The sequence below is a fragment of the Ranitomeya variabilis genome, chromosome 2, assembly GCF_051348905.1.
Source record: "Ranitomeya variabilis isolate aRanVar5 chromosome 2, aRanVar5.hap1, whole genome shotgun sequence".
In the NCBI taxonomy this organism is placed as follows: Eukaryota; Metazoa; Chordata; class Amphibia; order Anura; family Dendrobatidae; genus Ranitomeya; species Ranitomeya variabilis.
The window spans coordinates 268,126,355-268,151,166 of NC_135233.1; the positions used below are offsets into that span (position 1 = coordinate 268,126,355).

The 24,812-nt window shown below is 42.5% G+C and overlaps 1 protein-coding gene across 1 annotated transcript in view; it reads right to left on the reverse strand.

Moving 5' to 3' along the window:
- Nucleotides 1–11,318: 11,318 nt before the first annotated feature.
- The window catches only part of LOC143805494 (relaxin receptor 1-like), a 371,702-nt gene continuing 358,208 nt past the window's right edge, over nt 11,319–24,812 (reverse strand). Inside the window, exons 16-18 of the mRNA XM_077284937.1 lie at nt 20,558–20,968; nt 15,605–15,820; nt 11,319–14,100 (exon numbers count right to left, since the gene is read on the reverse strand). Of these exons, the coding sequence (XP_077141052.1) occupies nt 13,913–14,100; nt 15,605–15,820; nt 20,558–20,968 (815 nt within the window). The 3' untranslated portion in view covers nt 11,319–13,912. The remainder of the gene's footprint in view (nt 14,101–15,604; nt 15,821–20,557; nt 20,969–24,812) is intronic.

Genomic DNA, 24,812 nt, shown 5'->3' on the forward strand with positions numbered 1-24,812 from the left:
CTATGTAGAAGTTTGATAGACGTCTCAACTATAGAAGTCTGGAGACTGCCCTTAGTGAGGGAGCAACAACATTTTTGCCAATCTGATGGGGACAATATCTTATTGAAGTCATTTTCCCACTGTACCATATATTTCAGTTTTACATCTTCTGGTATTGCATTTAGGTTCGAATAAATTAAAGAGATAGCTCCCCCGCCCAGTGGGTCACTTAAGCATATTTGTTCATAACCTGATGGGCAGTGTGTGGTACCATGTCCCAGAATCTGTTCAGCAAAATGAAAAATTTGGATGATACGTAATATTTCAGAGCTTGGTGGAGAGTATTTTTGGATGAACTCTTGCTTAGTGAGTAGAGTGTTAAATGGAGAGGTAAGCTGTTTGAGGGTAATTAAACCTCTAGATGTCCACCAATTGAAAGGGCGAGGATCCAACCCTGGGGAGAAAGCCGGATTGTGAAAAATATGCGTCATTAAGGAGGACCTGGACTGCAGGGAATGTTTAAATCTCTCCTTCCTCCATAGCATCAGGGAGTGTGCTGTAAAAGGGGCTGACTTATGAATCCCTTTCGGGAGTCTCTGCAGCGTCCACATGAGGCCCGGAAGGGTAAATGGGGAAAGGAGGTGTGATTCGAGATTCACCCATCTGGGTGTGCTGTGTTTGTCTGCATTAGCACCTATTAGCTGGGCTAGTTGGGCCGCTCTATAATATAAGGTGAAGTTGGGTAGGGACAGACCCCCCCGTCTCCTGTTGATAAACATAGTCTTAAGCCTTATTCTAGGCCTCTTCCCCTGCCAAATGAATTTAGAAATCATGTTGTGGATATCAAGCAACGTTTTGGCGGGGAGAGGAATGGGCAAGGATCGAAAAACATACAGAAAACGTGGTAAGGAAACCATCTTGATGGCATGGAGTCTACCCAACCAGGATAAGGGCATGGATGACCATCTGGCAAGGTCCGATTTGAGGTTAGAAATTAAGGGAGCATAGTTCCATTTAAATAAAGTCGACCTATGGGAAGTTAGATTAATGCCGAGATAGGTTAAGTATTGCTCATTTCTGGTAAAGTTGAATTGCGCTGTTATGTTGTTTTGTGTGTCCCTGGGAGTGTTAATAAACAGGGCTTCAGATTTATCTACATTAATCTTGAGGCCTGAGACCAGTTCAAATTCATGGAGGGCGACAAAAAGATTTGGGAGTGTAATTATGGGATTAACTAAGGATAAAAGCAGATCATCTGCAAAGAGGCTAGCCTTGTAGTGGTCACCTTTAATTGTAGGTCCATTAATGTTAGGGTTAGTTCTGATGGCTTCCGCTAATGGCTCCATGGCTAGGGCGAATAAAGCTGGGGAAAGCGGGCATCCTTGCCTGGTGCCACGTTGGATGTTAATAGGGGTAGGCTGATTTGAGGGTAACTTTAGGTAAGCCGTGGGGCGGTCGTATAGGAGTTTAAGGCAGGAAGTGAAACCGCTTGGAAAGCCAAATTTCGCAAGTACTTCGAACAAGTACGACCACGACACCGAATCAAAGGCTTTCTCTATATCGAGTGCTAACAAGAGTAGGGGCTGTTTGGAGTGATTAGCTAAATGTATTAAATTAAGGTTCCTCCTAATATTGTCTGGACCCTGTCTTCTGGGAATGAACCCCACTTGATCCCGATGAATTAGGGTAGGCAGTATTTTATTTATTCTGGCTGTGATTATAGATGTAAAAATTTTTAAGTCTATGTTTAGTAGTGAGATAGGCCTGTAGTTTTTGGGGTAAAGGTGATCTTTCTTCGGTTTTGGAATTACAGTGACGTGGGCAACGTAAAATTCAGATGGCATTTGGGCTCCGTTTAATAAAGCGTTACAGAAGTTTTGTATATGAGGTATAAGTATGCTGTCCAATTTTTTGTAGTACTGCGCTGTGAGCCCGTCAGGCCCTGGAGCCTTATTTTTTTTTAAATTTTTGATCGTTGTTTTTATTTCTTCAGAGTCGATTGGAGCTTGAAGATGTGCTATATCAGAATTTGGGACTTTAGGTAACGTCAGGTCTTTGAGGAAATTCTGGATGCGAGTTGGAGAAGGAGGCCGTGGGAGGGAGTAAAGATTTTGATAAAATTGGTGGAACGTTTTATATATTGCATCAGGGTGGGCTGTGATACGGCCTGAAGAATCTTTAATGTGGGGGATATTATTCAGGAGCTCTCTACTCTTAAGTTTACGGGCCAACATGCTGCTTGGTTTGTTTGCATGTTTGTGAAAAGTAGATTTAGTCCAAGCCAGGGCTCTTTCTGATCTATTGGTTAGAATGGTATTGAGTTGTAATTTAGTTTCACGAATTTTCTTAATTAGATAAAGTGAGGGGAGGTTTTGGTTTGCCTGTTCTAATTTTGAGAGTTTATTTTCTAATTGTGATTGTAGCTCGGACCTTTGCTTTTTTTTGCTAGAAGCAATTTTAATTAGGGTCCCTGTTATAAATTTTTTGTGTGCCATCCACACATTTCCCGGGGACACCTCTGCAGTATTGTTGGTTTGGAAATATAGATTCAGCTCATCCTTTATGGAAGACAAAACCGATGGGTCTACTAGTTGGGATTCATTCAGTCTCCACCTGAAGAGTCTAGAAGAGGTAATGGCAAAGTTAAATGCAGACAGGACAGCATCGTGGTCTGACCAAGACGATACTATATGTCGGGAGAATAAAACCGAAGGGAGTGTTCTGGAGGATGCGAGATGTAGGTCAATCCTGGAATAGGATTTTTGTGCAGGTGAAAAGTATGTATACCCCCTCTGAGGGCCATTTTGTTCTCGCCAGATATCGGCCAGACAATTCACTTTCAGCATTTGTAGGATCTTTTTCCTGTCTATTTTTGATATGTCTACTCGATTCAGAGAACTGCTGTCGAGCGACGGGCTGAGAGTGAGATTAAAGTCGCCACACCAGATAAGGTGATGATATGAGAGTGAGGCTAACTTTGATAAGATTAAACGCATGACCCGAGTCTGAGTGGCCGTTGGCAGGTAACTATTAACAATGCATATATTTAGACCTTGCAGGGTTCCCATCAAGATAATGAATCTGCCCTCAGGGTCGGAATACGTGTTGGTGGGTTGGAATGGAAGGCTGTTTTTGATTAAAATAGCCACACCCCTAGTTTTACGGTCCCAAGTTGAAAGGAAAAATTTTGAATAGTGTGTGTCCAGGAATTTGGGTTGGGATGAATTGGAAAAATGGGTTTCCTGAATGCATATTACATCCGGATTGTGCTTCTGATAATCTAGAAAGGCTTTTTTGCGTTTTACAGGTGAGTTGAAGCCCCTGACATTATGGGAGAGCACCCTACACATGTTTGGTTAAGTGAGCATTGCTAAAAGAAGGCAAGCCATCATCCCCCACCCGACCTCGGCCTACGAATCCACCATCACAGTCAAAATCTCTAAGTAGAAACAAAGGGAAAGAGACAAACAGGGGGAGGACGTCGACACAAAACATAACATAAGTTTTCCAAAGGGCATTGAGCCCACAAAATATGGCGATCTGGGGTCCCATATTAAAAGGGACGCCAAAAATCACCAGGGTTGGGCAGCATGATACAACCCTTAGAACCCCAACCCTTGAATCATATAAGGTTGACTGTATAATAAGGGGATGGAGGGGGAGAGAAGGGGAAGGGAAAAGGGATGGGAGAGGGGAGAGAAAAAAAAAAAAAGAAAAAAAGAAAAAAAAAAAAAGGGGAGAAGAGGGAGGGAGGGGGGGAAGAGGATAAGAAGAGGGGAGAGAGGAGGGGGGGAAGAGGATAAGAGGGGGGAGGGGGGATAAGAGGGTGAGAGGGAAAGGGGATAAGAGGGGGGGAGGGGAAGGGAGTGGAAAAAAAAAAAAAAAAAAAAGGGGGGGGGGAGAGAGGGAGGGGAGGGGGGAGGGAAGGGGGATGGGGGGAAGGATGGGGAGGGAGGGGGAATTACAAAAGAAGGAGGGGTAGGGAAAAGGGAACTGAATAATGCATTAGTAGGTAATACAACTGTAGGTAGACCGAACATTAACTGCTAGGTGATTAGTCTAAATCCAGAGCAGGGCAAGTTCAACAACAGGCCCCATAAACATAACCTAGAAAAACATGAATGATTTTGGGGTTATCAAATCTTGAGTTATGCAGATCAGGTAATCTGAGTGTCTTGACTTCTTGTTCTGGGATGGGCTGTCCATTCCCTTGTTGGCCTGGGTTTTCTTTGCGGAAGCGAGGGAGTCTCTGAAGATAGTGGAATATTAGCCTTGATCAAGGCCTGGGTTCCTTCCTCTAGTGACCGGCATGTATAGAGCTGAGACTTGAAAGTGAAGATAAGAGCGAATGGAAAACCCCACTTGTATTTAATCTGAGCCTCTTGTAGGGAGGTAGTAATTGGCCTGAGGGCCCTTCTTCTGGCCAATGTAGAGGGCGCAATGTCTGCATAAATGTGCACTGAGTCTGGTAGGCCAGGTAAGGTAGGTTGGTTTCTAGCCGCTAGCAAGATCTGATCACGGGTCTCCTCATAGTGCATCTTTAGTATTACATCTCTGGGCATAACAGTAGATCTTGGTTTACCCAGTGCCCTGTGTATTCTTGTAATATGGAGAAGGGCCGGGTCTAGGTCAGGCAGGAGGGCTGTAAAAAGGGCTGCTGCTGTATCTTTAAGGGCAACCACATGTTCAGGAAGCCCTCTAATTCGAATGTTGCTTCTTCTGGACCTATTCTCATAATCTTCACATCTCAATTCCAACTCAGTAATACGGTCAGTATGTCGTTTGAGGGTCTCCTGGTCCTCCTCCAGTGCGTCAGAGACAACGTCCATTTTTTCCTCCAAATTGTTTGTGCGCTGTGCCAGGTCTTGCAGCTGGGATGAGATACCCTGCATGGCGGTGGTAAGCTCCTCTCTAAAGGTTTCTTGTAAGGACCTCGTGAGGGCGGCCGTTGAAATCATTGCTTCAGAGTGTGAGGAAGTATCGTCCCGCTCTGTACCCCCGTTACCCTGAGTTGCAGAGGCAGACGGAGGATTAGTTGCTGCAGCCATTTTGGAGGGGGTGCCGTTCGTAAAGAGGTCTGGGATGGTGCGGCCCGTCGGCTGTGCTGCGCCCCCTTTTCTCGGCATTACGGATTGCCCTGCTCTTAAAGACAGACCGCCCCCGAGAGGGGAGTTTTTAGAATGCTTCGGTCGATGGAAAGGGTTGAATGGGGTCCGTCGGGTAGCGGAGCTCAGCACAACATGTCTGTCATTGCCGTACTCTGCACATGCGCCCCGTCAATAAAGTTTTATCTATTTGCTGATTTCACTTATTTGCAAGATGAGCCTCATGTAGGGGATGGCCGCGTGGATTGGAAGCTACTGTTACAGCTCTCAGTGCGGTCAGTCCCGGCTATAGCGCCCACTGCTTTCTGCAGAATTGAAAAGCCTCGTTCTCAGAGCAGCAGTAGGATTCCGGGGGTCTCACACTAATTAGTTTGTGTTTGTGACTAAGCAACAGTAATTTCAGGGGGGAGGATCGTGTCACCTCTTCCTATAGCTGTATCATCAGAGCCCACAGGGACTTATACCTCCCAAAATTGCACACCCCTGCTGAGAAGTGAGCCAAGCCCCCAAAATCAGGGATATGATATACAGAGTGCAGGGGCTCCGGTGTGCTGGATTCGGGACCTCCTATCTCCGGCTCCTCTGATCTGGTCTGCAGCACTGAGGTGGCGCTAGGTGCAGACTATGGGCTCTCAGGGAACTTCACCTTCCTCTGTTAATGTCCCCTGTGAGTAGCCGCTCAGCCGTATCAGGTCACAGAGCGGTCAGGGAGACTTTTTTTTTTTTTTTCTCTCCCTCTCGTCGGTATGCTGTGTAGGAGGAGGGAGGGGGAATGTCTGCGGCAGCGATCGTTCTCTCTGGGTCTTCTATGCTCGACCGCTCTGCTGTGTCAGGCCACAGTGCAGGCAGGGAGATTCTTTACTTTTGCGGGGTGTTATGGAGGAGGGGGAGGGGGCGCTCCTGCTTGTAATGGCGGCGATTAGCGCCAGAATACAGTCCTAGAGACGGGGGAGGGGCCAGCACCTCTGCCGCTCTGATTCCCCGCAGGCTTCCTCTCCTCACCCACGTCTGACAGGGCTGGGATGGAGGAGGTGAGGGTGGGGGGACGATAAGGACGGGCGGTGAGGTAGTCCTCCCCTGGGTGAGTGGACCGGACTGCTGCAGCCTCTGTGTAATGCTGGCTGCTGGAGGACGGGCGGTCTCCCCCTGCGCCGCTAATGATTCCCGACTCACCGGACCTGCCGTTAGGTGCCGCGATCCCCCTCCCCTCCTCACGACTTTGTGCTCGCTTCCGGGGCTCTGCGGTGTGGTGCTCTTCTGTTGATGGAGCTCCTTCACTGAAGGGGCGGCAGAGGGAAACAATGATGGTGCCGTCTGACTGCGGCACCGCGTGTTCCTGCTTGCGCCTTCTCTGTGAGGTGCTGAGCTTCTCTCAGCGCTGGGTTCAGGTGGCGTCTCTTCACAGACACCTTGGGCTCTCCGTGGTGGAATTTCCAGGGGCTGGAACACGATTTTGGGGTCCCTAGGTACAAAATACTAGGGAGCTCTTGCCACACACGTCTGTTCCTCTCAAGCTCCAGGCCACGCCCCCTGATTGGCTCCAAATTTAATCTGCAGCTAGACCACATCCCTAAATATACAACTAATATCAATAAAAACTATAGCATAAAGAAGAACAAAGGGTCCTGGGAGTGATGAAACACACAGCCCTGATCTCAACATCATTGAGTCTGTCTGTGATTATGAAGAACCCGCTAGGACCGTGGGGTACTCGGTACCGGGTCGGCACAGTTCTTAAAGGGGATGTGTCACAGCAGCAGTGACCCGATCCATGGCCCTGGGCATCCAATAAAAGGGATTTAAATTGTGGTGGAAAAATAAAGTCTAATGCTCGTGACGCCACCTGTGGTTCTCGACCAGAGGTAGCTGACGCTGCTTAAAGGGGTCCACTAGGGCTGATGGTATTGCAGCAAGGTTGATACAGCTCCCCACAGGTACAGCTTGGTCCCCAGGGCTCCCAGTGGATTTGGTAAGGGATGATAGATGATGAAGTGCAGGAAAGAATTGGAAGACACCGGGTTGCAGTCTCTTTACCTTTTACTGGTGAAATTGCAGTCCAAAGCACAGGTTACAGGTGATCTTGAAATCTGGGAAGCCTGGAAGCTATTTGGAATCCCCCTAGCCAGGAGAGGTTGGAAGTCTTCCTTTCTGCACTGAATTCTAGGTTCTTGATGCATTAGCTTTCCTCAAGTCCCCCTCTCAATCTGTCCCTTAGATGGAACACTACCCGCATGGCAGGCAACTCGAGTCTTTTTACAGGTGTCCCTCTCTCGTGGTGACTCCGGGCTCTAATCTGTTGCTGTGCCTTCTGGTGTAGTTGTAGCCAGGAGACCTGCAATCTCCTACCCTCTGGTTTCTGCTGTAGGACATACAGTTCCCACACAACCTCGGACCCTGGGGTCTGGTTTCTTGCGCTCAAACATGGAGTGAGCCCAATCGCAGCTCCACTCCAGTTTCTCTCTCCTCATGTGCTTCCTCTCTCTTCACTGTCTCACACAGACTGACTTCTAGCTCCTCCAAGCCAGAACTTATAGGGAAGCTACCCTGAAAACGGGTCTAGAGCTCCCCCTTCTAGCCTGGAGTCAGAAAAGTGATTGTATGTAAGTGTTACCTGCCAAGGGGATTCCTTCTTGCTTCCAGGCATGGCATCACCCTCCCAGAGAGGCAGGCAATACTACTGTGACAACCGGATTCCTGGGGTGTCACGATTACCTGAAGAAATAGAAGAATTCGTACAAGATCCATCCACAGAAGATGCAGTAAACTTGTCTTTATTCAGCAAGTAGTAGGATGCGTTTCAGACCATTCAAAGCTTTTATCAACCATTGAAAGAGTGAACATACAGCATATATAAAGGAATCATATGGAAGTGACATTAGTTTGTGTTGAGAGAATAGTTTATGGATCTGAAATAAAAAAAAATATAAATTGATATTAAGCAAAAAAGTTCTCAACAGGCACCGATATATTGTGAAAATATCTTATGATTGTTTACAAAAATACATATCAAATCATATCATAATTCTAATGATTAAGGATGATATAATGAAAAATCATTCTTTAAATTGACAATCCCTGACATGTATTATATTAAATTCTATCGATATACAGTGAGCATTAGTACCATCCATCAATCGAGCCTAACTCCATAATAATTAATGATTCTCAATTTTGAATTACTTGATCAGCATATCTGTAATGTCTAAAAGGGAAAAAGGAGTTTTATATATCATATTAATCTACTAATCTCATATTCTTTGTTAGGGTAAGTTCACACTAGGTGTTTTTTTTGTTTTTTTTCGTCAGCAAAATTTGATCTCTTGGCTTTAATAAAGCTGCAGAAAAAAATGTTTCCTTGGTTTATTTTATGCATTTTGTGTGGCTGTTTTGGCATGCTAGATTTGTCTCTTGTGCATGCTAATAGGGTTTAGTGTTTTAAAAAAGTCCAATTCTATAGAATCAGGTTTTGGCACGAAAAACGATGCAAAACCTGATACCTGCGTTTTTGGTGCGTTTCTTTAGCGTTTTTCACCACCCATTCAAGTCATCGAGTGAAAAACACCGAAAGAAGTGACATGCTCTGTTGTGTAAAAAAAAAACCACGCAATGTGAAAAATCCTGATGACAAAAAAACAAGCTGTGTGCATGAGATTTTATTAAAAACACAGCTGAAAATTTACATTAAAAAAGTGCAAAAACGCCTAGTGTGAACTTAGCCATAAGCCCCTTTGAATCTAATGTCTGTCTATTAGTGATGAGCGAGTGTGCTCATTACTCGAGTTTCTCCGAGCATGTGGTCTTCACAATAACTGAGACACAGTCCAGTTTAACTTCAACATCAACAGCTTTACTCAGCGCATCCAGGGTATTTCCAGTATCATCAACAGGCAATGTTCTCTCTGTCCCTTTTCTTCTTTCCCTTTCAATAAGCTCATTACCGGAACAGACCGTACCTTTCGGTCCCTCAGCATCCTCTCTGTCCAGACCTTGTCTCGTGTGGGGGTGTCCTCAGCCGCTTCGCTCCAGATCTAAGGACCGCTGCCCGAGCAAAAATCTGCCACATGATGAGCGACCTGACCGTTCTGCTTAGCCTCTTAGCAAATACAGTCCCAGTAATATTGTATCCACTAGCACTGCTGCTGCTGTTCCTTCAGATGAGAACTGGCCCCAGGATGCTATAGTTTGGGTCTCACTATCCTTGAACATTGCATGGCACAGTGTTGCCCTGAGCTAGCCAGCCCACATGAGCTACACGGGTGCCCAGCCCCAACTGAACTGACCAGGATGACATCACTTACTTTATCCCACTGTGCCCCTCCTATGTTAACTATATCCTATCCTACCTAACACTGTGCTATAAGGCTAACCCTGTAATGCCCTCATCTAGTGACCAAACTAGAGTAATACTTCCCCTTTAAAATATACTCCCATCTAGTGGCCAACCCAGGGTAAATCCCTTTCCCTATATATAACAGGGATATTATACACATTTTTCATGACATTAAATATTCTTAAAGGGGTTGGGGAAAAGTGCCAAATACATTTAGCACGAATGGTAATACACATTATTAGTGTAGCAGTACCAAACTATAAAAGTGATAATACACCAGTGAGTGTAGCAGTATCACATTACATAAATAAAGGATATTTAGCAAAACATATTAGATAAATGTCACATCCCTACATATGATGTATATTCACTCTTGCAATTGTTGATTAAATCTTTGGATGGGCTGAAACTCGTCCCATTTGCCAAATAAAGACAAATGTACTCCATCATGTGTCCTTAGACTTTGGTAAACTTTTATTTGTTTCCACATGCAGCACCCACAATTGGCGTGACAGTTAACCTGAGTCATTATTTTACATCCACAGATGATATTTGGAACCTACCTCCTTGTCTACTTCATAATGGAATGCAGATTTATTTCCAGATTTTACACATAAATTGAGAATTTTAAGAATGATTATTCAGTCCTGGCAGAGAAAGAAGCAGATTTATCTAATAATATATACCGTATATACTCGTGTATAAGCCGAGATTTTCAGCACAATTTTTTTGTGCTGAAAACACCCCCCTCGACTTACACGATTCAATTGTCCATAACGCTGGTGGGGGAGCAGTGTAGCAGTGGCAGGAGCTGGCGGCTCTGGCACAGTGACAGCTGCAGCCCCCGGCTAACAGAAGACATCATACTCATGCTCTGTCCCTGCATCTCCTTCCCTGCACCTTCGTTGTCCCAGCTCTCCTCTCCTGATTGGTCACATGGTACCGCTCATTAAGGTAATGAATATGGACCCATCTCCACTCCCATAGGTGTGGAGCGCATATTCATTACTTTAATGAGTGGTACCACGTGACCGCTGAGCCGAGGAAAGGAGAGCCGCCAGCACAACGGAGATGCATGCAGGAGAGAGGAGGGCAAGTATGATGGGGCAATGTGAGCCATGCATACAACGAGGGGAAGGGGGGAAGCCGAGCCATGCATACAACAGAGGGAGCCACGCATATCAGGACAGGACAGGGAGAACCACACATAGCAAGACAGGGATGAGAGGGACAATGCATACCCGGCTTATACTCGAGTCAATAAGCTTACCCAATTTTCCGTGGCAAAAGTATAGTAAGTGCCTCGGCTTATACTCGAATATATACGGTATTACAAAGTTTCTCATTTCTGCGAGCTCTATTAATTTATGAAATAAAAAGCGAAGCAATGGTTGCTTTTTAAAAGAGTCTTTCATTATTTTTAACGATTAGCAGAATACAAAATGAATCTACAGGGTGGGCTATTTATATGGATAGACCTGGTGGACCATGTATCTGGATACACGTAAATAAAATGGGAATGGTTGGTGATATCAACTTCCTGTTTGTGGCACATTAGTTTATGGGAGGGGGAAAACTTTTCAAGATGGGTGGTTACCATGGTGGCCATTTTGAAGTCATCCATTTTGGATCCAACTTTAGAAATGGCCCACCCAGATGTATCCATACAAATGACCCACCCTGTATTAACATTAACACACTATATAATTTTTTTTTTTTTTTAATTCTCTTTGCAGCATTTTTTTTCCCACACTTAAATAAAACTTTTTGTACAGGACTGAATATACACTCATCAACAACGCTATTGCAAAACTAAGAAGGAAATGTCATAGAATTATGGAAATCACAGGATAGATAAACATATTAATAATACGCATATGATGAAAAATGGAAACAAAATGTTTAAAACACCAAGATTTATTCAGTATCGAGTATGAACGCCACCGTAGAAATACACGTACTTACATGACTTGGCAAGTTATCAATGATGTTATTAATGGTTGTCTGAGGAATGTTCTGCCAAGCTGAATGCACTTGAGCATGTAAATCATCAAAATCCGCAGTTGGCAGCTTCTTTTTCAATTTCTGACGACTAACGTCCCAGATGTACTAAACTGGAGACATGTCTGGAGACACAGCGGGCCATGATAGCACGTTTAAGCCATGCAGGCTGATTACAGTAGCATGAACAACATGCGGCCTGGTGTTGTCATGTTGAAAAACCGGCTGTACAACTGGTTCTATGATCCATTCTATTCTTCAAGTGAAATCGGACGTCACATAGCAATTTAACTGAAGTTTTTTTTTCTTTTAAGCCTTATCAACTAAAAGGATATCCCAGGGTTTTTTTTTTCTTAGCATGCCCCTGATTTCTTTATGGGCTTCATCAAATATTCTGATTACCCAGATTTCCTTGTACCTAAAAATGTATCCCTGTAGATGATACAGAGTGGCTGCCAAAAATGCTTCCCACAAGATCTTATCTGATTAGCCTTGTTCAAGGAAATGGTTCTTCAAGTCCTCCATCTGCCTAGAAAAACTGGAACAGTTGGAGTAATTTCATTTTGCCCGTAAGTCCTGAGGATGTCATTCTTTACTGAATAGGATAGACTATTTGTGGCGATTTTCTCACTAAAGATCTCTGTATTTACTTATTTGGGCCTCTGGAAATTAAGACATTCAAAAACAGAAGTGTTTCTGGCTAAGTGTCATAAAACAAATCTTAGACCCAGTAAGTTAATGAATTTTGTACTCCTCAATAAAACAAACATATTAGCTATGAACCTGAGCCAGAAGCCAATGTTTGGATGCCACTAGCTCATTGGTTCTGCAAAAATGAATGTGGCTTTCTATTTGCCCAGGAACGACTGTGCACATGATGGAGCAAAGGACTGTCGATCATGATAGGGAGTCTTGTTTGCACTTTTTTCTCATTTTTGGAGAACATATTTATACAAATAATTTAAAGCCATTTTATTTCTTAATCCTGGAACTTCTATCAACATACCAAAATAAAAACTAACTAACCTATTACAAAAAAAAATATTTAAGAAACTTTAAGTGGAATACCTTAGTCCGCTCTATTATGAGAAAACAAATCTATTTTGTCTTCAAACCTTTCAGTTTTGGGCAAACTAATCAATACTTCTGATGTTTTACCAGTTTGAGCATATTAAACTGGTAATATCATGGAATAGTGGCTGCAGAGCTGAATAAAGCTTAGTTTTTAATCCTAATTTTTTGCCTTCATTGTGGAGATATTATCCTGTAAAGTTTAGATGATAATTCATGATGCACCCAATGGTGCGGTACTATAGATTTTTTTCTGGGGCTGTGTACTTCTTCCTTACATGATGTTGACTAATCATAAGCTGGAGGCATCATGCAGGGGGGAAAAAAAGAAAACACCAGTAGGACAGAAGAACTGACAGCACTTTGAGAGGAGAGCTGCAGAAGTGTTTGTGATCACATTTAGCTCAGCTTCCCCCACACTGGCTGAGATCAAAGCTGAAGGTCTAATCACACTCAGCTCTGCTCTACAATACTCAGAAGCTGCAGGTATCAGGGCTGAGAGCAGAGCTGTGCCTCATAACATGTCACAGGAGAATGTTTGTTCTTTTGACCTTCAGTGGGCGTGTTCTTATTTACCCTGTATGAAACCTCCTGTCTATGATTGGACAGCTTCATGTAGGGGCAAAAGTTCAAGTAACCAGAGGAAAATCTCTGGTAATGCCCTGTTGGGTTATCATAAATTATAAACTAAACTTTGCAAGCTAATATCTCTGCAACGGAAATGAGAAATTAAAAAAAAAGTACATTTTATATCACTTCTGCGGCCACTTATTCCGTGATGTGGCCAGTTTAGTATGCTCAAACTGGTGAAATATCCTCTTTAAAAGCATATCAATATCATACACCTAGTTGTCAAAATTATAATACATCAGATCTCTTCATAAGAAATGTTATAAATATATGTACAGGTCTATTTATACAGAATTCACATTGGTTTTCTCTTACAACAGCTTAACGCTCTATAATCTTTAAATCCAACCATTGACCTTGAGTTTGAGGATAACTGGCAAGATCCTCTATGATTTTCTTTTATAATAAAAATTGAGCCTCACAGTCAAAGGGTTCACCTCCAGGTGATTCTATGCGTGTTTCTAGTCTCATAGACCAGGACGACCTTCTTGACATATGAGTACAATCTTCTGTTTTTATGTTTCTGATTGATGATTAGATGACTCCAGTACTCATCATATCTGCTCAGTGGTCACTTATTCATTGTTTCCATAGGAAGCAGGGGCATTCAGTAGAGCTCTTGGTGCTTCCAATCAGCCATAGCTTTAGGAGAAAACTCATTGTGTTATGAGAACTCTCACTCTCTCGGCATCGGTCACAAGACTGGATGGATGCCCATGATTTTATGAAAGGCACAAAATTAAATCATGAAATGAGTACTACAGGTTTCAAGCAAGTGTTCAAAGGTCAACCAGGGCTAAGCTGTGTTGGTGTGAATGGATACCAATGTAAAGCTTTTTCCCGACTCCTGCAGTTGGTGTCTTTTACTTTGTAAACATAGTTTGAGCTTCTCCTGGAAGGAGGAGGTTGTCATTGTGTACAGAATGGGATTCAGGGCACTGTTTATTGGCAAAATAAAGATGACCACCCAGGAGGTAATTGTACCTAGGAATAGAGAGAAGCATTACAGTGCATATCAAAATTTGAAGGAACCAAGCATACTAATCTTGTGGTAATGTAATAGGGTCAATTCATCAATACTGGTGTTATGTATGCCAGTCTTGATCCAGAGTGCGTTGAAGTAAGATGTGCCAAAATATTTACGAGAAATGTGCCTCCAACTGAATTTGGGGCATCCTTCAGCTGCCAAGCGACAGCATAATAAATGTACTTGGGTAATTTCTGACACAATTTACACTACTTATGATGGATTTGTTGGGTCGCACTTAGACACTTCCTTCCAATTTAACTTTTCAAAAATTTGACGTAGCTGGAGTAAAAACTCAAAAACCTTTTTCAAAGAGTTCCACACCAAATTTCTGGCATTAGCTGTTTATTAAATTAGCTCCTTTTGTGAAGTGAAATTATCAAAGTCAGACATTACATTTAAAAAAAGAACGATTGTTTGTGGCTTTTGCGTTCGCAAACTTTCACTTATGCTAGACAAGTGTGTACACTAACAACCTATTCAGCCACTGCAGTTTTGAATGTACCGGTAGTTTTTTTTTTTTTTTTAAGCAAAAGCAGTTTCAGTAAGAAGAAAAGTCACTTCTGTCTTTGGCTCCAAAACAGCAGCAACAACAGACAAAATGTGTTGCGTTTCCCCAAACGTGTGTAAGCCCACTCATTTCTTTAAAACATTTGAATTTCAGGGCTTACTCATATATGAAGTTTATTTAGGAGTGAAGTTCTTTGAAAGATTTTTGGCAGCTAGCGATCTAGATGTGTAAAGCAGCCTAAAGCTGTTGATACCACAGGTTACTATGCAGAGCACAGCAGTCTAGATGATTTTATCCTTGGCTGCTGAGCTCTGCACAGTCAGCGGCCGGGATCACATCTCTCAGTATGATGAAGTGAGCTTTGTCATCTTGGTCACCACCTATGCAGAGCAAAGCAGGCGCAGCTCATGACAAATTCATCTTGAATGCTAGACTATGGCTAGGGTTAGGGCTACGACGAAGGTCAGAGATAGAGGTATGTTTAGTTCTACGATATTAACACAGATTCATAGAGAAACACAAAAATACAATAAGAAAAGTAAATAGAAATAACAGCACAAATTCTTTTTTTCAAAATTTAAGGTTGGATTTCAGCAAAAAGCTGAAGAAAACTAGAGGGTCAAATCTCAAACTAAAATTATAGGAGTAATCGTGTTCTTGGGGATTAGGGGCAAGCACTGGACTGGTGGAAGCTACTGAAAAACAAGTAATGATCCACCGGTTAGGAGATGCAAAATACTTGCCTTGACCTGTGCACTGACAACCCTTGCTACACCACTTAGACTATATTATATTTCTTCCATTTCAACTTCACTTACACTATATGTTAAAGTTTTATTAATCTAAAGTAACACTTTGGGGAGAATACGGCAGATTTGAGGCACTATATAATGTTATCCTATACTGGATTTCTATTCACTATTTCGATCTAAGTTATATGATGATCTTACCTGGAATCTCTGCCTCTGTGAGTGAAACAGCCTTCAATAAAAAGATGGGAATCCAGCAGAGGGCATCGGTGAACACAATGAAGAAGAACCTCTTGGCTATGGTCACCTCTCGAGAGAGTACACTGCGCTCTGCTGTTTTGGCACCCGTCTTGTGAATAGAGTAAAACATGCTGCTGTAGGAAAAGACGATGGTGACAAAAGCCAACAAATTCAGCCCTGGCAGGAGAGAACACAGGTGTATTATGGTCTCGGCAGCATGATGTCCATAACAAATACTGTACAATACAAAATAGTAGAACTTTCTCAGCTTGTCCCCCTCATGGAGGAAATATCTAAAATATGCTTGTAGAAAGAAGAGGGGAACTGTTTTGCATAATATTCATAATTATACAAGGGTGTTTTAATCATCTTTCAAATAGCGATATACAGTATTTTTTTATTAGAGATGTCTATTTTAGTCATGTATAAAACACTTGTATTCCCTACAGAACAATACATCTGGATCATCTTGTCCTAGAATCTGTTCCTCTGTTTTTCTCCAAGAAATATATAAATAAATCGATAATTGGGTGTTACAAATCACCCTGTCAAAGGAGTGTGTCCATACATTGTGCGGTACTAGCAGGCAGTATGTTATGGACACCCCCTATCTTTTACAGGTAACACAGAACTATCAATTTATTCAGAATTAATGAGGAATGTCACATTGTAAAGTCCTCAGAAAAGATGCTCTACAACTATTTCATAGTGTTTGCAATTATTCACCAAAATAGCAAGTCAGAAGAGAATTGTAGAATATGGAAGTCAGTTACGGTATATTTCATTTTTAGAAAAAAGTGACGTGTTCAACTTCTTACAATCATTTCTAGCATCCATGTTCTAGTGCTGTTTAGATAACAGAATTCTGAGTATGTTGGTGAACTGTGAAGAACACATTACACAATCATGGACAAAAGTATTGACACCTTTGAAATTGTTCCAGAAAATGAAGTATTTCTCCTGGAAAATTTTTGCAATTGCACATTTTGTTATACACAATTATTTCCTTTGTGTATTGGAACAACACAAAAAAAACAGAGAAAAGAAAGGCAAATTGGATATAATTTCACACTAAATTCCAAAAGTGGGCTGGACAAAATCAAATTGTTAGCACTGTTCAAAAACTAGGGTAAACAACTTAGTTTCAAGCATGTGATGCTTGTCCAAACTCACCTGTGGCATGTAACATGTGTTGGCAATATTAAAATTACACATGAAAGCAGATAAAAAGGGGAGAAGTGGATTCAATCTTTGCATTGTGTGTCTGTGTGTGCCACACTAAGCATGGAGACCAGAAAGAGAAGTGAACTGTCTGAGGATTTGAAAACCAATGTTGTTGAACAATAGCAACAAATTCAAGGTTACAATTTCATCTCCAGAGATCTTGATGTTCCTTTGTCCACGGTGGGCAACATAATCAAGAAGTTTACAACCCATGATCTCAAACATATTTCAAGAAGCACCCAGAAATGGATGGAAACAAAGTGATGGAGTGTTCTGAAGTGGCCAGCAATCAAGATTCTGTGTCAGGCAGAAAGCGGCCGGCGACGATGGTGCTGCAGCTGCAGGGAACATGCGGAGAAGTGTCTGTGAACGTGCGGAGAAGTGAGTAGTGTGTGTGTATGCGTGTAGGTGGTGGAAAGGACAATGATGGAGGTGGAGGGGGAGAAGGCAATGATGGTGGTGGTGGAAAGGGCAATGATGGGGTGGTGGGGTAGGAGGCAATGATGGAGGTGGTGGAATGGGCAATGATGGGGGTGGGTGGGGGAGAAAGCAACGATGCAGGTGGTGGAAAGGACAATGATGAGGTGGAGGGGAGAAGGCAATGATGGAGGTGGTGGAATGGGCAATGATGGGGGTGGTGTGGGAGAAAGAAATTATGGAGGTGGTAAAAGGGCAATGATGGGGGTGGTGGGAGAGAAGGCAATGATGAAAGTGTGGAAAGGGCAATGATGGAGGTGGTGGAGAGGGTATTGATGTAGGTGATGGAGAGGCCAATTGTGGAGGTAATGGGTGGGTGCAATGATTGGGATGGTGGGGAGGGCAATGATGGAGGTGAGGGAGGGGACAATGATGGGATGCGGGCGGGAGGAGGACAATGAGGGATGTGGGGGATTGGGATGGGAGGGATGGGAGGAAGTTGGACTTATAATGACTTATAAACATACGAACAGGGGGAAGTGGAGGAAGATGTTAGATATGGATGTAAAATGAATTGGGTGGTGGAGGAGGATGCTAAGCCACCGATAGCATCACAATGAATTGTGAGATGGGGTGGACGCTATCGGGACTTAAAATTTATTGGGGAGTGGGAGAGGAGGCAATAGGGTACATAGGACACTTTATAATGAACTGAAAGGTGGGAGAAGATGCTGTCAGGGACTTGTACTGAATTGGGAGGTGGTGGAAGATACTCAGTGCCTGATAGCGTCTTCTCCCACCCCCAAATTCATTATGATGCTATCAAGTACTTATAGTCAATGATGGGGACACATGACAGGGACCAAGGCTCTGTGCACACGTTCAGAATTTGCAGGAGAAAATTCTGCTGCATATCTAATGTGTTGGCAGGAAGAAAATTGAGTAAAATACATTTATTTTTTTTCCAACATTTTTGCCATGCTTTTGTTTCGTATTTTTCCCCATTAGTACAGGTGAAATACGCTGCAAGAATTGACATTATGCAGATTTTAATCTGCTGCAAATCTGCAAGGAAAAAATATGTAGCGTGTGCATGAGACTTCAGGGATCTCATTCACTTTTCCTGTACTGTAAAACCTTGCACATTTTCCATGTGTACATTGCCTTACAGTTAATTGGGGAGAACCACAGACTGAATAATTTATTTTATTGGGAGTCTGTATTTTAGGCAATATGTATATTGCCTAAAATACAAAAGAAATCTGTCAGCTTTAACTTTAGGCCTTTTAGAGATCATTTCATCTTCAACTTGCTTCACTGTTCACAATAACATTTTTGATCAGGGATGCCCAAACTTTTTCATGCCACTGTCCATAAATTGTTCAATAAAAAATCAAATCGAATTAGAATGTGTCATGCTCCGTTTAGCCATACACGAGGATGCGGCCTAAGAGTAAGGCTAGATGGAGTGTTTTACCACCTAATCTGTGCGATTGATTGTACCATATTTTTCGGACCCCAAATTTTGGGGCAGAAAATAGCAGAAAAAAGATTTTTATAAGATGGGGGTCAGTCTTATTATCCAAATTTAAGGTATCTTACCTGAGAGCTAGCGGTGGTACAGCGGGGTCACAGAAGGCATGGTCCCTTCTCAGGACCCCAGCGGTGGCAGAAGTGGGGCACTGCTGCAGTCCCGGGGTGCGATGTTGCGGGTCGGGTTTCGGTGGCGTGGCAGAGCTAGAGTTGGGTCACATCCTCAGGATGTTGATGGCGGCAGAGGTGTGGAGATGCTGTGGTGGTGCGGAGTGCACCTGAGCAGGGTCCCTTCTTCAGGATGCCGGTGGCAGGAATGTGGCAGCGCCACGGCCCGGTGTCCACGGTGAGAAGAGCGTATCACCGGTTTCCCTGCGGCCATCTTCCTGAAGCCGTGGGATGCCGGAGGCTTCAGGAAAATAAGCGCTGGAGGCCGCGCGTGCGCATATTGAGATCTCTGCGTCCATTTTCCTGAAGCCTCCTGCAGCATCCTGAAGAAGGGACACTGCTCAGGTGCACTCTGCACTGCCCACCGCTGCAGCATCGCCACAAGCCTGCATTCGCACTATAAGATGGACCCCCCATTTTCCTCCCAAATTTTTTTGGGAAAAAGTGAGTCTTGTAGTCCGAAAAATATGGTAATTGCCTGGCGGTTTTGTGGATGAAACAGGTGTCCATCTGTGAAATCAAGCGCCTTTTTGACAATCAATTTAACTATTATGGGCCTAAGCACTATTCTGTCCACTGCTGATTTCCACCAGCTCAGAGAGGTCACAGACTGCTCCTGCCAGCGATTCTGCAGCTTCCACTGATGCCACGTCGACAAAGCAGTTTCTTCTCTTCCACTCTGCTCTGTTGACAGGGAGTGCATGACAATGTCATATTAATTGACAGCCAGCTCCCTTCTGACTAACTGCAGGAAGCAATCTGTCAATCAGCATAATGTTTCCAGTTATGCCCCGTCAACAGAGGTGTTCTGTTGACATGAAGCAATAAAATTGCAGGCAGGAGTGGTTCATGATTAGAGCTGAGTGAATTTGTTTGGATTTGGGTCCAAATACGATCGGCAGCGAATATTGTTTTTGCAATGTTCGTCGAATACAGCCGAACGTCAGAGTCAATGGGAGCAGAAATTACCGAATATGTTCAGAACCAATCATCAAACATATTCGGCAGGAATAGGGTACCAATATGGCATGAATATGGCAAACTCTATTCATGATTGCTTTTAGCTGGCGTCAGGCAAAAAAGCCACGTAAGTAAGGCACTATTACCTGATACCTGTGAAGTGATCTACATTTTGGTTAACAGGGTTTTCCAGTTTATAAAATCAGACATTCTTTTAGGGTTAGGCCAGATGGCGTGTCACTGAGTTGGCTATATTGCAGCCAAACCCTACCCATTTTTAAAGGGGTTTTCCAGGAGGTAGTTGCTAACTACTGTTACGATTCTGGATCATTATTTCATGGAACTCTGCATTGTGCCAGTTCTCTATTTTTCTTATAGAAAGGTATGAATAATTTGACAATGGGTGTTACCATTTGGAGGCATCCAACTAGTGCTGCTAATGCCGGGCTGTGTAGGGACATGCCCCCATGTTGTACCACCCAATTGTTAATACATTCACAAATTTCTATAGGTGACCACATCGAGTTCTGAGAAGTGATGTTGGGCTGCCAAACCAGATATGGATTGCCGCCAGTGCAGTTTTCTATTCACTATGAACTCATAACATCTTACCTAAGAAGATGCTGACAGAATATCCCCGGGCTCCTGATTTTTCTGTGCTATCTGACTGTAGTGGGAAGCACACCCCATTTCTTCCATAGAAATTGCCAAATGTGTCATAGCTGAAGAAAGGAATGACGGTGATGAAAAAGCCAAGAATCCAAATGGCCGCAAGTGCTCCTAAGGTTTGCGCACGTCCTGCTCGGAAGTGACTGAAAGGAAAGACGATGCATAGGTACTTCTCTAGTGTCATGTATGTAAGCATGAGAACAGAGACCTCAGAAGACAGCATGGCTAACGAGCCAACTAGTTTACACTCCCAACTCTCCATCCAGACCTGGGCATGTTTGTTGTATTCTCCCTGAAACTTTATATCATATGCACCTAGACAGAAGAGGTAGAAGCCCATCAGGCAGTCTGCACCTGTAGACAGAAAAGTAGTGTTAGAATTCAGCATTTTACAATGTGAGATTCTGTAAGATGTTCAAAAAATGTTTGTCAAAACTTGAAGAATAGTGGGGTAAATGGCAACTGAATAAAATGAACATGATGGCAATGAAAGCGTCTACTAGAGGAGTCTGCATATCTATAATATAGGCGCATGGTCCCCCTTTCTGAGCTAAGTCATCTGTATAGCTTCCCATGGATGGGTGTCTGTCGGGACCTATCCTGCTCAGCCCTTATTCACATTGATGTCGTTTGACACATGGTAAGGTTTTAATACTAGAGACAGGATAGGACCATCCCGATGGATACACCTTGTCGTGGTGGGATGGCTTTTATGCATTTTGATCAAAATAGTGTTAAGTAAGTACCCTATGTTATTTACATGTACTATTAACATTTACCTATTTATTTGCTGTAGGATATATGCTCATTTTGTTTTTTTGTTGGGTTTTGTCTGTGAAATGGCCACAGTGTGAACGTGTTCTTATTTATCACACGTATACCAGCTAATATTCAGGCTCATGTCTTTGGTTCTGCCGTTATCTCTATAATATTGTAATGTCTGCAGCTGAAATCCAGGGCTGACTCTTGAGTATTTGCCTTGGACATGAAGGTTTGCCAACCGTCCAGAAATTCCAGGACAGTCTGTAAAGATAGGGCACTTTATTGTCTGTAAAAAACGTCATATTAGAATTATTGGCTGTAGAAATGTATCACTTATCATAATAATTTATTGTGGTTTTCCAATGTGTCCATAAAAAATATTATCTGTCCGTGATTTTTTTGATAAGCTGTCCAAAAATAAGGTCAGGTTGGAAACCCTGCTGCAGGTATGTATGAGATACATGAGGTATGTATTATCTCTTTTATATGGCGTTCTTACATTTTGGGCTTAATTGAAGGACTCTCCATGCCAAATTCAAGGATAAAGTAGCATGCTATTATTTTAGAGGTTATTTTTCACCTTAAAAATGTCTGTAGCATTCTAATAGGGCTGCGGAAACTCCAAACACCATGCATAGGATGATTGAAGAGATTCCAAGTCTAAAATGCTGCTCCCTGTCTCCGTCTTATTATAGAGTCTTGAAAACTAACTTTAAAGGGGTATTTTGATCTTCATGTTATTAAGTTGCTGTAGTTCGTTAAATAGCATGTAAATGAGCAAGTTACTTGCTTTTTCGATCTATTGTTATTCTCCTGCTGAAAGCTTTTATTTTACATCGTGTACAGCTTGTTGCCATGGAGACTGATGACCAGAGCCTGGTCAGGTACGCACAGTCTGAGATGTTAATTCGTGTGTTCCTTTTGCAACAGTTATATGCTCTCCTACCTCCACATCTCTGTCAGCTCCTTACTGGTTATCAGTCTCACAAAATCACCTGCTCTCAGGCCATGTATTTTTTGCGGTTTTTTTGCGTTTTTTCGCTATAAAAACGTGATAAAAACGCGAAAAAAACGCTTACATATGCCTCCCATTATTTTCAGTGTATTCCGCAAATCTTGTGCAACTGTTGCATTTTTTTCCGCGAAAAAAATCGCATCGCGGAAAAAAAAGCAACATGTTCATTAAATTTGCGGAATTGCGGGGATTCCGCACACCTAGGAGTGCATTGATCTGCTTACTTCCCGCACGGGGCTGTGCACACCATGCGGGAAGTAAGCAGATTATGTGCGGTTGGTACCCAGGGTGGAGGAGAGGAGACTCTCTTCCACAGACTGGGCACCATATAATTGGTAAAAAATAAAGAATTAAAATAAAAAATAGTCATATACTCACCTTCGATGTCTTCCCGCCTCTCAGCGGTGCATGCTGCCGCTTCCGTTCCTATAGATGGTGTGGTGAAGGACCTGCGATGAAGTCGCGGTCTTATGATTGGTCGCGCGACCACTCATGTGACCGCTCACGTGACCGCGACGTCATCGAAGGTCCTTCACCACACCATCTATAGGAACGGACGCCGCTGAGGAGATCGGCTGTCTGCAGAGGGTGAGTATAACCATTTTTTAAATTTTTTTTATTATTTTTAAACATTCTATCTTTTACTATAGATGCTGCATAGGCTGCATCTATAGTAAAAAGTTGGTCACACTTGTCAAACACTATGTTTGACAAGTGTGACCAACCTGTCAGTCAGTTTTCCAAGCGATGCTACAGATCGCTTGGAAAACTTTAGCATTCTGCAAGCTAATTTCGCTTGCAAAATGCTAAAAAAACCGCGAAAAAAACGGGAAAAAACGCAAAAAAAAATGCGGATTTCTTGCAGAAAATTTCCGGTTTTCTTCAGGAAATTTCTGCAAGAAATCCGGACGTGTGCACATACCCTCACAGTTGGCATTTTCCAGAGCAGTTCTCATAATCACTGTTCAGTTGTTCAAAGGCATTTGTTATCTCTATGTTCAAAGATAGTGTAGACTCCAGAGCAAACACTGACCAACCATTAATATGTCACAGTAGCATAAGATCAGCAAGAGGAAACTGCCCAGAACTTTCACTCAAGTAGAAGTGCCTGGCTCCAACAACCAGGAGGTAAGCAGACTGCAGAGCTGTGTACTGCTGCAAACAGAACTTGAGAACAAGCCTTCAACAAGGGTTGCTGTTTTTTTTGGCAATACATGCAGTATGTGTATATACTCCATATGTATGCATTACGTGTATACTGTGTATGTATGCAGTTTGTGTATATACTGTAAATGTATGCATTGTGTATACTGTATATGAATGTATACATTGTGTTTATTTACTGTATGTGTCTATACTGTTTTTGTATATATGCAGCATGTGTATACTGTATATGTATATAGGCAGTGTGTTTATATACTGAATGTGCAGTGTGTGTCTATATTGCTTATGAATGTAGGCAGTATTTGTATACTCTACATGTATGCAGTGTGTGTATTTCGTGTATGTGTGTGCAGTGTGTGTATATTGTGTTTTTCATGTATGCAGTGTGTATATTTCATGTATGTGTGTGCAGTGTGTGTATATTGTGTTTTTCATGTATGCAGTGTGTGACTATATGTGATTAATGGTGCTATATAAATAAGTAAATAATAATGTGTGCAGTGTGTGTTTGCATAGTATTTTGTTTATATGCAATCATTGTATATACTGTACGCATATGTATGTATTGTGTGTATATACTATATGTGTGTGCAGTGTGTTTATACAGTTGCATGTATTCAGTGTGTCTATACTGTATATGTGTGTGCAGTGTGCGTATATACTGTTTTTGTATATATGTAGTGTATAATGTGTGTAAAAAAAAAGGCATGTGTGTGTGTATATATACAGGGTGGGCCATTTATATGGATACACCTAAATAAAATGGGAATGGTTGGTGATATCAACTTCCTGTTTGCGGCACATTAGTATATGGGAGGGGGAAAACTTTTCAAGATGGGTGGTGATCATGGCGGCCATTTTTAAGTCGGCCATTTTTGAACACAACTTTATAAATAGCCACCCAGGTGTATCCATATAAATGGCCCACCCTGTATCTATCTATCTATCTATCTATCTATAAACAGTGCCTTGCGAAAGTATTCGGCTCCCTAGAACTTTTCAAGCTTTTCCCACATATCATGATTCAAACATAAAGATACCAAATATAAATTTTTGGTGAAGAATCAACAAGTGGAACACAATTGTGAAGTGGAACGAAATTTATTGGTTATTTTAAATTATTGTGGAAATTCAAAAACTGAAAAGTGAGGCATGCAATATTATTCGGCCCCTTTACTTTCAGTGCAGCAAACTCACTCCAGAAGTTCATTGTAGATCTCTGAATGATCCAATGTTATCCTAAATGCCTAATGATGA